At 46.3% G+C, this 11,800-nt stretch overlaps 1 protein-coding gene across 1 annotated transcript; it reads left to right on the top strand.

The window, feature by feature from the left end:
* The first annotated feature begins 3,998 nt into the window (after window positions 1–3,998).
* Window positions 3,999–11,582, top strand: GCHFR (GTP cyclohydrolase I feedback regulator). Its single transcript, XM_031607210.2, has 3 exons — window positions 3,999–4,145; window positions 6,681–6,775; window positions 10,676–11,582. The coding sequence occupies exons 1-3, from the start codon at window positions 4,110–4,112 to the stop codon at window positions 10,797–10,799; spliced, it is 255 nt and encodes an 84-aa protein (XP_031463070.1). The 5' UTR covers window positions 3,999–4,109; the 3' UTR covers window positions 10,800–11,582.
* Window positions 11,583–11,800: the final 218 nt, after the last annotated feature.

Genomic DNA, 11,800 nt, shown 5'->3' with positions numbered 1-11,800 from the left:
GACCCTTTCCAACTGATGCAGAGGTTTCAGGTGACGAGCACAGGAACACTTCTCTGGCTCTGCAGCACATGACGTGGGCGTGGAGGCAGGAAGCTGAATTTCTTTGCCTGGTTATTGGGTACGACCCAAGGCAGCACGAATCTGTGGTCCTGCAGATATTAAAGATGGTATCAGAGAAACATCATGCTGCAGCTGTATTATTCCTGCCTGTCTTGCATTGAACTTTAATGAAAGTAATAAAAACAAGCTTTTTGAAGGAAATAATTCCCAGAAATAATAGTTTCTGCTTGAGCTGCTTTGCTCTTTCCCTTTAACCTCTGTAATGCAGCAGATAACAACCATGTGTTGGCGGAGCATTGTAAAGATGTGCAATCTCCATTGGATCTCATTTTCTTTTTGGTTTTCATAAGCTCCTCCGGGTTTATCACCACAATAGCTTCAGCTGCTCACACAGTAGTATCTCTTGGTCTGCCTTGCCAGCTCTTGCAAACAAGCCCCTAAACTGCACCACAGTTTTGTTATTGTCATTACAACCTTTAGAAACAAAGAGATTGCTGTAATAATGCCCTCTGCATCTTCAGCACAAATCTTTTTGCTGGGTTTGGAGGGAGGGGATGAATTATAGATCACTGGTGAAACCACACTGATAGTTATGGAACACGATGGGGCCCTGGATAAAATGAACATCATCTGGAGCAAGATCAAAACCAGCAGATTGCAAGGACCCAATGCTGTGGATGAATGACTTCTTTAGTAATTAGGGACACTGTTTAAAAGAAATGCAGTCACTTTTGTATGCATCAGTTTTGCATTAAGCGCAATGTTCTTGGAATATCAAACCTTTTAGTGCAGCACAGGCTCCTCATCCCCCCTGCAGAGGTGCTTGAAGATGACTTGGTCCACCACCAGAGAGCCCTGGGGTTCAGAACATGCCCTAAAGTATGGCACAGGGCTCTGGGAGAGCAACAGAGGCATGTATATGTCTCAACTCTTACTCTTTTCTGGTCGACTTTGAGGAGCAAAGGACAAAAATAGCAAAAAATAGCACTGAGGAAAGATACTGAGTACCACGGTGAGAGTAGATGATGGTTATTTCACAGAGCAGACCATTCATAGGTCTTGTGAGAATCATAGACTCATAGAATCACTCAGGTTGGAAAAGACCTTAAAGATCATCGAGTCCAAAAACTGCTCACTCTAGGATTGTGATTGCAGTAGTTAGGTGGAAATGGGCGTAAGACAAGGGAGATATTAATGATAACATGAATGGTGAAATCATCATCTCAAGGTTTTGGGATTTGAATTTTTCCATTCCACAGTCAGTGAGTGAACATGGGTGGAACAATTCCCAATCTGGTTACATACACCAGGATTACAACCACAAATGCCTTTTTGCAGAACAGCTGTAGGGAAAGTAGTGACAACTTCAACAACTTGCACAGTGCATTATTTTCCAGCTAGAAGATAGATTAAACACATTCTGTTACTCCAACCCAAGGGTGGGAATTCTCAGCAGCAGCCCTAGAGGGTGAGCAATGTCATTCAATCATTCAGTCAGCTTTACAGTACATTTTTGGGATTTCTCCTTGATCAGAAGTTTGTTCACCTTCCAGAAGCAGAACCATACCTTAAATTCAGGGGAACTGAGTTGTTAGGAAATGGTGCCTCCAATAATCAGTATTATTCGAGGCAAGAAATTTGATGGTATTGTAGAAAGAAGAGTGGTAATTAGAAAAAGCCACTGCTGTCAGAAGGAGAAAAACAGAGTTCTTCAATGTTCTTCAATGTCACTCTTGTGCATAATGGATTTATGACCATAGATAACCTTTTGCCAAAAAGCCTTTTGCTTTCTTTCATGCAAATTCTTGCTGTCCATGTCCTACTTTAAGCAGACATCTCAGAGCCATGCCAAGGGGCAATAACTGCTTTTTTATGATGAATGGCACCACTGAGATACATGGCACTGTGTTTTATAGTTTATTCTCACGCCATTGCTGCGCAAAGCACTTGGGCTGTCTCCCAGATTTTGATTTCTCAACGGGAAATCTGATACCAAAATATCGTGTGCAGGCTCTGTTTTCTTTTTCCTCTCTTTTATTCCCTCTCCTCCCTTTAAAAAGAGCCTTGTGGGAGCCAAACTGGGCAGTGAGAGTGAGCGCTGGGCTGCCTGCCACTCCACAAGAGCCCTGGATACATATATTTTTCTTTAATTTGCGGAAAGATCCAAGGGTCTGGATTTCAGCTCTGGGCTCCCTTGGGAGGGAATGCTCTCACAGCAGAGATCATCTGGTCCAGGTTGCAGGGTGATGGATTTGGGTATAGGAAGCAAAAACAACTGTGGTGAAACCAGCAGGTAAAGTACTTCTCTATCAGTTGCTGGATGATAGGGGCAAAAAAAAAAGTGAAAACAACACAGATTTATATTAGGAAATAATTCTTAGGAATAAACATTTGGGCAGGTGTAGGGAATTCAGGAAGACCTTCCTTTGCAGGGAGGTGATCTAAATGAATGGATGTGTAACCCAAGGGGTAAAATATCCCAAACACATTTTAGGAAGATGATAACATCAATTAGTTGTTTTGTTTTGTCAAATCAAAACTAATGAGCATGACAGGAACAACAGCAAAACCTGGCTTTCCTGGAGCATTTTCTTTAGACTAACGAGTAGAAATGTGGATTTTCTCTCTCAGTCCCCACTGGGGTTAATCAGTAACTGTGGCATTGCAGGGAAGTGGGTCCCAGGTCAGGCAGGAAGGACACAGCATGCCCCAGCTCCTTGGGAACAGCCTTCTGCTTTCCCCCTGAGCTGCTTGTTTCTGAAGATCAATAAGAAATTAGGGATTAATTATGGCATGCTAACAGTTGCTGATCAAGATGGGGAGGGACTTTTTTCCCCTCACATTTTGAAAGGATTTAAACCACCACATTTAAAAGCTGCAGGGCCCAGGGCTTACCTTGCCCATCATTTCCCTGTCCACCATCTATCATCTTTCAGTCCATTGTCTCCCTGTCCTTCATCTCTGAGTTTATTGTCACTCTGTCCAATGTCTACTGATCCACTGCCTCCTGGAATAGCATGTCATCTCCCATTCTTTATCTCCCTGTCCATCATCTCCTTGTCCTTCATCTCCCTGCCCTTTGTCTCCCTGTCCATCACCTTGTCCATCATCCCCCTGTTCATCATATCCCAGATCATTGTCTCACTATTCAGTCTCTCCTGGTCCATTGCCTCTTGGGATATCATCTCCTATCCTTCATCTCCCAACTGTCATCCTCCTGTCCTTCATCTCCCAACTGTCATCCTCCTGTCCTTCATCTCCCTGTCCTTCTCCCTGTTCATCATCTTCTTATCCATAATTTCCCAGGTCATTCTCTCACTATTCAGTGTCTCCTGCCCCACTGCCTCTTAGACTATCATCTCCCAGCCTTTATCTACCTGTCCTTCATCTCCTTGTCCATCATATCCTTGTCTGTCACATCTCTGTCCATCATCTCCTGCTCCATCACCCCTGAGCCATCATCTCCTGTCCTTCATCTCCCTATCCATCTTCTCTCTGCTCTTTGTCTGTCCATCATCTCCCTATCCTTCATCTATCTGTCCTTCACCTATCGGTCCACCACCCCCCTTTCTCTTATCTCTGTCCTTTGTCTCCCTGCCCATCATCTCCCTATCCCTCATCTCTCTGTTCCTTGTCTCCATTATCACCTTGTCCTTCATCTCTCTGCCCCTCATCCCCTGTCCTTTGTCCCTCTGTCTATCATTTTCTTATCCAACATCTTCCTATCCAACATCTTCTTGTCCTTCATCTCCTTGTCCATTATATCCCTATCTGTCACCTCCTTCGTTTGTCTCTCCATCCCTTTTCTTTTTCTCTCTGTCCCATGTCTCCCTGCACATCTCCCTATTCCCCATCCCTCTGTGGCCCAGCAGAGCCACGATCCTTGCACAAAGCCGGTTCCGCACCTCCCTCACCCCCCTCCCCCGCTCTGGTCCCCGGGGAGGGTGCAGCGCGGCCACCTCCTCCCTTGGGCGGAGCGGGGGCGGGACGGGAGGGGACGCAGCTTCCCCCCGGGCACTGCCCCGGGGCTGCGGTGTAGCGGTGGGATCATGCCGTACCTCCTCATCAGCACACAGATCCGCATGGTGAGTCCGCCCCGCCGCCGGACCCTTCCGGGCTGTGGGGAGGTATTTAAAGCTCGGGCTGTGGGTCGTATTTAAGGCTGGGGGATTGCATAGGGCAAAGGGCGACGCGAGCAGCGGGATGGGGAGGGGACTCCCCGTGGGGTGCGATGCCCCAGAGATATGCTGAGCAAATAGCGCTGTGCACAAGCCCTCCTCCCTTCGTCCCATCCTTTCTGTGCTGTGGGGTGCCTGTAGTGCTACCCTGTTCCCCCTACAAATACCCAACAGCATCACATGTGAAACTTGTTGCAGGAGCCTGTGAAAGTCAGGGAAAGTAATTTCCAGCCATGTGGCCTCACTGCAGGTTTTCCCTCTTCCCCGAAAAGCCCCCGTGGAAAACACAGCCCCAACCAAAGGGAAGGGTGTTATTGGTAGCAGGATCATTGTGTAGCACCCAAAGCCACAGTCATAGAAAGCCACAAAGGAAATGCTGCTTCCTGGTGATTACAGCATCTGCAGCCCTCAGAGCAGTTCTTGCAGCCAGCTGCACATCTGCAAAAGCAGAAGGATGTCTAGGTGTGTTTATTCTTTTCCCAAAGGGAGCTGTAGGTACAAATACCACAGTTTTGCAATAGGAAGGGTGCGATGAGGAAAATGGCAAACCAAGTTGGCAGGAGTTTAATGAGAGATGCAAAGATGCCTCATTACAGGTACATCTCAGACCCAGTGAACAGAGAACTGAGGAAGACACACTGGGATGCTGCAGCACCAAATCATAGAACTATACAATGGTTGGATGGAAGGGTCCTTAAAGATCGTGGAACCATAGAATGGTTGGGTTGGAGGAGACCTTACAGATCATAGAATCACAGTTGTTGGGTGGAAGGATCCTTAAAGATCATGGAACCATAGAAGGGTTGGGTTGGAAGGGACCTCAAAGCCCCCCAGCCCATGCCATGGGCTGGTGGCCACCCACCAGATCAGGCTGCCCCATCCAGCTTGGCCTTAGAGACACATCCCTGGAGATGCCTCCATTTGTGGTGGCATTTGGCATCATACAAGTTAACTGAATAATTATGGACTGAGCTACAATGCATTGCATAGTCATGTTTTAAGGTGCTTCAGGGAAACGCATGCAATGGAATGGACTGAAATACTTTTCCCTGCAGTCTTTGGGAACTCTGCTCTTTAGCAGGACAAAGCAAACATTTACAGCCTGAACCCTGGCATCAAGCCATAGCTGGAAACAGCTCATACTGGCACCTAGTAGGAGATGATGGGCTTTGCTGCTTTTGGTGGCTTACCGAAATGTTTGCTCAGTGGCACTGTGTAAGTGCTTCCCAGTTGGGGTCTGGTAGAGACTCACAGTTAACACACAGCTTGCTGGGTTGGGGATGGATGCTGCAAGAAGGCTCTCCCATCTCTTCTCTTCAGCCTTCCCCAAACCACATCTTTTCAGCTTTTCAAGCCAAACACAATTTTTCTGCTGTCAGACTGTCCAGCCCTTTGCATATTATAAATGAAATGATCATTAATGTGAGTTTGTTGATGGCAGTGAGAGTGGATAGGGGACATTTTTCACAACAGTTTTTGACTTGCAAATTTTTCATGTGTAGAATGGAGGAGAATGAAAATGGAAAAGTGGCTCCTCATACTGAAATCAATTAAAAGCTTTTTTTTTTTTTTTTTTTTTTTTTTTTTTTGAGAAAAAACAAGAGCTTGCAAGTATAAGAAATTGGAGTATGAAGGGTGTCGGCACCCTCAGTGTGGTCATTACAGAGGTCTCATGGGAACTATACATGTCTGCTGTGCCCTGCTCCTTAGTTCTGGAAGTTGTTCAGACTCAGAATATCTCAGAAAATAACACTTTTGGAGCACGCTGTGAAAACGTCCCTGTCCCTTCCATATGAAATGTGGGAAGTCTTTCTGATGGCTGTCTTGGGGAGATGACTCACATCTCTGAATGCCTCCTGTCGCTTCAACGTGACAGTCCTTTCTTGTCCCATAGGTGCCAATCTGTCCAAACCAACCCATGGCACCTCCTTGTCACATGAATGTGGCTCTGAGGAACATGGGCTACTGGGCACGGTGATGTGTTGATGGTTGAACTTTATGATCTCAGAGGTCTTCTCCAACCTTAATTCTTCTTTCATTCTTCTTCCTTGTCAATGGAGCCTTTCCCAAAGCTGTCCTCTGTCAGGACAAGACCTAAATGGCCATATCATTTCATGGCCAAGCATTGAGGTTTGCTGGTTTGGTGCAACAAGGCCATGAGTGCCACCTCATAGCTGTCCTATAGACTGCCCATAGACTGTCCTACAGACCACAGCCACGGTGTGCTCAGCCAGCAGGTGGCCCTCCAGAGCAAAGCCACCAGGGTCCTCACCTGAGACACACAGGTGGCTTTGTCCTGGGACATATCCAGACTCCTACAAGTTGAGGAACCCACGCCGATCCCATTAATGGTGGCAGTAGAAACCTTGTTCTTCATGGGACACCCTTCTCTTCCCAGGTAGTTGTACTGTCATGCATTGCTCACGTTCTGCTTTTCTGCAGGAGGTCGGCCCCACCATGGTGGGAGATGAGCACTCGGATCCCAACCTGATGCAGTTCTTGGGGGCCAGAAAGAGGAACATGCTCGGGAACCACTTGTAAGTGCAATGTTTCAATCTCTCCCTCCTCCCTGTTTTCCCAAAAGCTTCACTCCCTGGCACACCTACTTCTAAACCCAGGACTGGTTTGCTGCTGGAGGGGCATGTGCCTGTCCTTGCCCCCACCTGTCAGTGTTCAGCTAAGGATATTTTCCTAATATTTCAAGCAGTTTTCTGTTATTTTCTCACTATGACTCCTTTGTAGCACCTGATGCATCTTTTCATCCTCACACCTCGCATTCTTGGGTGCTACCTGCCCAGACTGAAATAAAACAGTGGGCATTTTAACCTTTTTGCATAACAATCTGCCTTTATCCCATCCTCAGTGACACACCTTCTCTGTTTTGGTATCACTTCCAGCCCCAAGGTCTCAGAAGTAAATGGTGCCCATCCTTCTCCTCACAGCCTGACTTTGGCTAGGTTTAGTGCCAATCCACATTAGGTACTCTCCCACAGCCTGTCCCAGCTTGAGCTTTCTCCCTTTCTCCCCTCAGCATCCCTCCCTGAAGCCTTTCCTTGAGGTGCTGAGCTCCCAGGCTTTGAGCTGCTTTGTGTCTCCAGCTCATTAGGCTGTGTATTTCCAACACATTTGATGCTTCTTTGCATCCCTGTGTCTCTCCCTGCCTACGCTGAGTTTGAAACCAAGGGTGCAGCTTAGAAACGCTGCCATCCTGTTCTTTACATCTTGGCACACATCCCACCCCCTTCCTCCCATTTGGTATCTTGACTTCTTGTTTTTCTCTAGGATTCAAATAATAATAACAAAAAAAACAAAAACAACAACAACAACAAAAAAACAAAAAAACCCCACCAAACAAGAAAACACCAAAGCAAAACAAAACTCCTAAATGCAAATCAAGTTAAAGCAGAGGGCAGCAGTTGGATTTCTGCTCATGCTTGCCCACTCATGCGGCAGTGCAGAGGAGTGGGAGGAAAACCAGGCGTTTCCTCGGTCCCAGCATGTTCAGACTTCCATCAGCAGAGCTGGAAAGACCCATGTCCTCAGCACTGGGCTGGCAGGTATTAAGCCCAGCTCCTCCATTGCATTACAAAATTTAGGAGTTTAAAGAGCAGAAAAAATAATGGAAGGATCCCTGATTTTCAAGAAACTCGAAAACGCAAACTTGGACCACCTGCTTTGGCAGGAACTTGGCCTCTTCCATTTCTCCTTTCCATCAGCAGGGGCTCAGGTGGGTTTGCAGAGCCATCTCTGCGCTGCTATTCCCAAGCCTGTGGGTGGCACAGAAATTGGCAGCAGTGCCAGCTTCGTGCTGCTGCCTTTGGAGCTGAGCCTGGGAGTTATGCAATGGGAGAAGAGACCTGAGGAGAAAACCAGGAGAGGCTTTGAGGAGAATGAAGTGCTGCTGGCTCTGAGATAGGGGTGAATCTCTAGGATTTGAGTGGAACAAAAATGGAAGGAAGGTGAAATGCCTCCATGCTGCCTGCCCAAGCAGCCAGGGAGGAGTTCATAGAATTATAGAATCATTAAGGTTGGAAAAGACCTCTGAGATGATGAAGTCCAACCCCAACCCATCCCCAGCATGCCCACTGACCATGTCCCTCAGTGCCACATCTTCATGGTTCTGGAACACTTCAAGAGATGGTGACTCCACCACCACCCTGGGCAGCCCATTTAATACATTGCCACTTCTTCTGAGAAATCTTTCCTTATGTCCAGCCTGAACGTCCTCTTAAGGCCATTACAGGGTAATAAGGAAGTAGAATGACAGATTTTGCTTCCTTGGGGGATCCTTCTATTTCTACTAGTGCCTGCTTGTGGCCTGATAGACATTTTCAAGCATGTTTTCCCTGTTTGCTCTTGAGCAACACAGGGTGGAGGAAACAATGTGGCTGGAATACCGACACCCTGAGAGGCACAGTGGTATGCCAGCAAGGCAAGTTCTATTCACCTTCTGCCAAAAAGCCCCGCTGGGGAGGAAAGCACCACAGTCAAGCAGGGTCCCACTGCCACATGACAAAACAAATCTCACCCTTTCCACATCATCTTGAGATCCAAAGCCTTAAACATGACTTAAGGAGCTCAGAGGGAGCCTGAAAGAGTCTAGGCAGTATGGATCTGTTGTAGCACTGTAATATACATAAAACACATAATTGCCTCTAATAAATGGGAGCATGGATCCTGTTAAGCAGCTACTGCAAATGGTACATCATTAAGCACCATCAGTTGCCAGCATGCATCCTCCATCCCTTATTTAATGTGGAGGGGCAGAACCTTTGGACACTTGGGTTGCAAAGCCAACCCTGGGCTACTGCAAAATGGGATTCTGAGTAGATGCTGGACAATGTCCCTTCCACCTCCTATCATAATAATGGCTATCAACCAATGCTGCTACTTTTAAATAGCAAACCATCTAAAATCAGACTAAAAGTCACTGCATTAGGATGCTCTTGCTGTAGCTCAGCCCCATTCCCACATAGCATGTGCTCACTCACCTACCTTTGGCATACCTGGGAACAATGGGCATGTGAAGAATTCCTCTCCTCCCTAGGCTGACTTCTGTCCCCTGCTGGCTTCAGGCTGAAAGACTTTACAAATGTCCCCATCCTGATTCAGACTGCTTGCTTGTGGAGAGGGTGGCACATTTGATAGGCATCGTGCAAGATGTTTTGTTTTGCTCAATGTGGAATTGTATCTAAGGCCCTAGGCCACTTAGCTTGCCTTCTGCTTTCAGCTCAGCCACTCCAATTTAGGTTCCTACAGATAACAACCCCTGCCTCAGCTACTTCCTCTGCATAGTGGCAATAATATTTACCAACTCCAACATGTGAATCTGAAGGGTATGTAGCAAGCCTCTTAGAGAAAACATTAAGTTCAAAGGCACTATAATAATAGATATTATCTTTATATAACATCTATAATTATTGCATAGTCTGCCTTGAGAAACTGGAAAAATACTTTCACATCTTAGTGATATTTCATGCTTTAAAAATGCTCACCACTATAAACATTTTGCAATGTTAGCAACTTTGGAAATGCTTTTGGGTCTTTTTTTATTATTAGTAGCACGAAAGTCAGGATAGTCTTTGTTAGGATGCCCAACCAAGATCATCCATGATCCCGCAGCCCATCATTATCAGCTTATCAGGCACAGTGAGTCATTTAAGAGCTACACAATTATGAAGCTTATCCCATCTGCTTGAATAAATACTGCAGCCCAAACAACTGTGTTAAAGGAACAGAAAGGCTGCCAAATCCAGCACTGAAGGGTAGATTTTTCATTTCAGTTCTGCCACTTCCTAACCTAATTCAGCATATTTTATGTCTGCATTGTGCTACTCCTTATGGTAAGAGCAATACAGAACATTGGTATTTCACACCTTTAAAACAGATGAGTCGTTTTGTAAAAAGCTTCCAGAATGGTCCAGCCATGTAAATTGAGGCCTGCTGAAAGCAACAGCAAACAGGGTCTGATAACAGGGAGTTATCAGGCCTGCAAGCTGTAGGTCTGCAACCTGCAGGAACATGGGAACGACAAAGAAAAAAAGATCTTGCTGTTACAACACTGTGAAGCTGCTGTCCTACATTTTTCCCCTGCTCTGCAGAGACCATTCTCTTTTTCCATGAATTCTGAGCTATGATTCCTGTAGCTGTGGTTTCAGCTTAGTAAAGCAAGCAGCACGTGGCTTTAGATAACCAGTTCCCAAACCACACTTCAATTTAAGATCAAATTCCATTCTGGGCAGCTTTCTCCTTGGTTTGGAAGCTGTGGGTTTTGGTCTTCCCCATCTGGTTAACCAAGGTGTTGCATCACACAGGCAGCATGCCAGATGTGGCCGCTGCAGTGTTTCATACCAGTTAATTAGCGAGGCAGACCCAGTTCCACAAGGAAATTCTCGTATCCTTTTTCACTCCAGCTTTCCTCTTTTTCCCACTTGCAGCTGGGAGTACTACGTGAACGATGCACCACGGATAGTCCTGAACAAGCTGGAGAGCTGTGGTTACCGGGTGGTGAGCATGACAGGTGTGGGCCAGACGCTGGTGTGGTGCCTCCACAAGGAATAACAAAGAAGACTTCTGCATTCCACCTCAGCAAGGCCCTGCTGGGGATCATCTCACACCGGACTGACAGCAAACTTTTCCCCTTGAGTAATTCTTTTCTGTCCCAGACTCCAGGCACTCAGGCGTCAGGGGAGGAGCAGTGCAGAAGCAAGGCTTCACTTAATGGAAACTCAGCATCCCTGCCATTTTCTAAGACCTGGGGGGAGGAAGGTATGCCCAGTCCAGATTATATCATGCACATAAAACAGATGGCTCTAACTCCACATTCATCTGAATGCAGTCTGGCAAATACCATCTTTCTGCATTTTAATAATCTATTTAGTGTGCACTGGAAGGAGCTCAAATCACAGCCTTGCCTGTCTGTTCCTCAGGGCTGTCTCAGGGGGTATGTGCTGAACTGTGAGTTCAGAACAAGCCTCCTTCCAGATCTTGGGGGGCAAATATGGGAGGTCAAGAGTGGTAGGTGCACTATCTCATCCCCAAAATGAAAGTAAAAACTGCTTAATCTACACAGTGCTCTTTGAGAATCTCTTCCTGCAGCAGCAAGGCCAGCTTCCCTCCCAAACAGAGCCATGGTTTGAAAGCCTGATGCTGCTGTCTCGAATTCCATTCAAACACAACACATTGGTTCCCAAAGTAGCCCTAGATCAGCGCAAACAGGTGTTGTAAACATTTCAATTATGGGCTACGTAAAGTTAACAGCAGCAGTTGCAATGCTGCATTGTTTGGGACCGTGTATCAATCCTGATATAGAGGTAACACCAATAAAACATTTCACTAAAGAGACTGATGTCTTTGTGTGAGTTATTCTGATCAGTTGGTGCCAAAGACTTCTCGATCCATAGCTCCTAACCAAGCTTTCAGGAATTACGACACTTTTAGAAGCTTGGTGTTTGTTCTCATAGTACCTCTCAAATCCTGAATTCTGATTGGACAGTTATGCTGAGCACACAGGCTAACAGGGTAACACTGAAGTTTATGCAGTCATCTTTCCCCGTTCTCTG

The sequence above is a fragment of the Phasianus colchicus genome, chromosome 5, assembly GCF_987193195.1.
Source record: "Phasianus colchicus chromosome 5, bPhaCol1.hap1.1, whole genome shotgun sequence".
In the NCBI taxonomy this organism is placed as follows: domain Eukaryota; kingdom Metazoa; phylum Chordata; class Aves; order Galliformes; family Phasianidae; genus Phasianus; species Phasianus colchicus.
Note: the sequence above shows the minus strand (reverse complement) of the source record. Positions and strands in the feature narration are given on the sequence as shown.

Coding starts and splice junctions, on each gene's coding strand:
- GCHFR (XM_031607210.2), top strand. CDS start 4,110: ATGCCGTACCTCCTCATCAGCACACAGATCCGCATG. Junction 4,146..6,680: donor TCAGCACACAGATCCGCATG/GTGAGTCCGCCC, acceptor GCTTTTCTGCAG/GAGGTCGGCCCCACCATGGT. Junction 6,776..10,675: donor AACATGCTCGGGAACCACTT/GTAAGTGCAATG, acceptor TCCCACTTGCAG/CTGGGAGTACTACGTGAACG.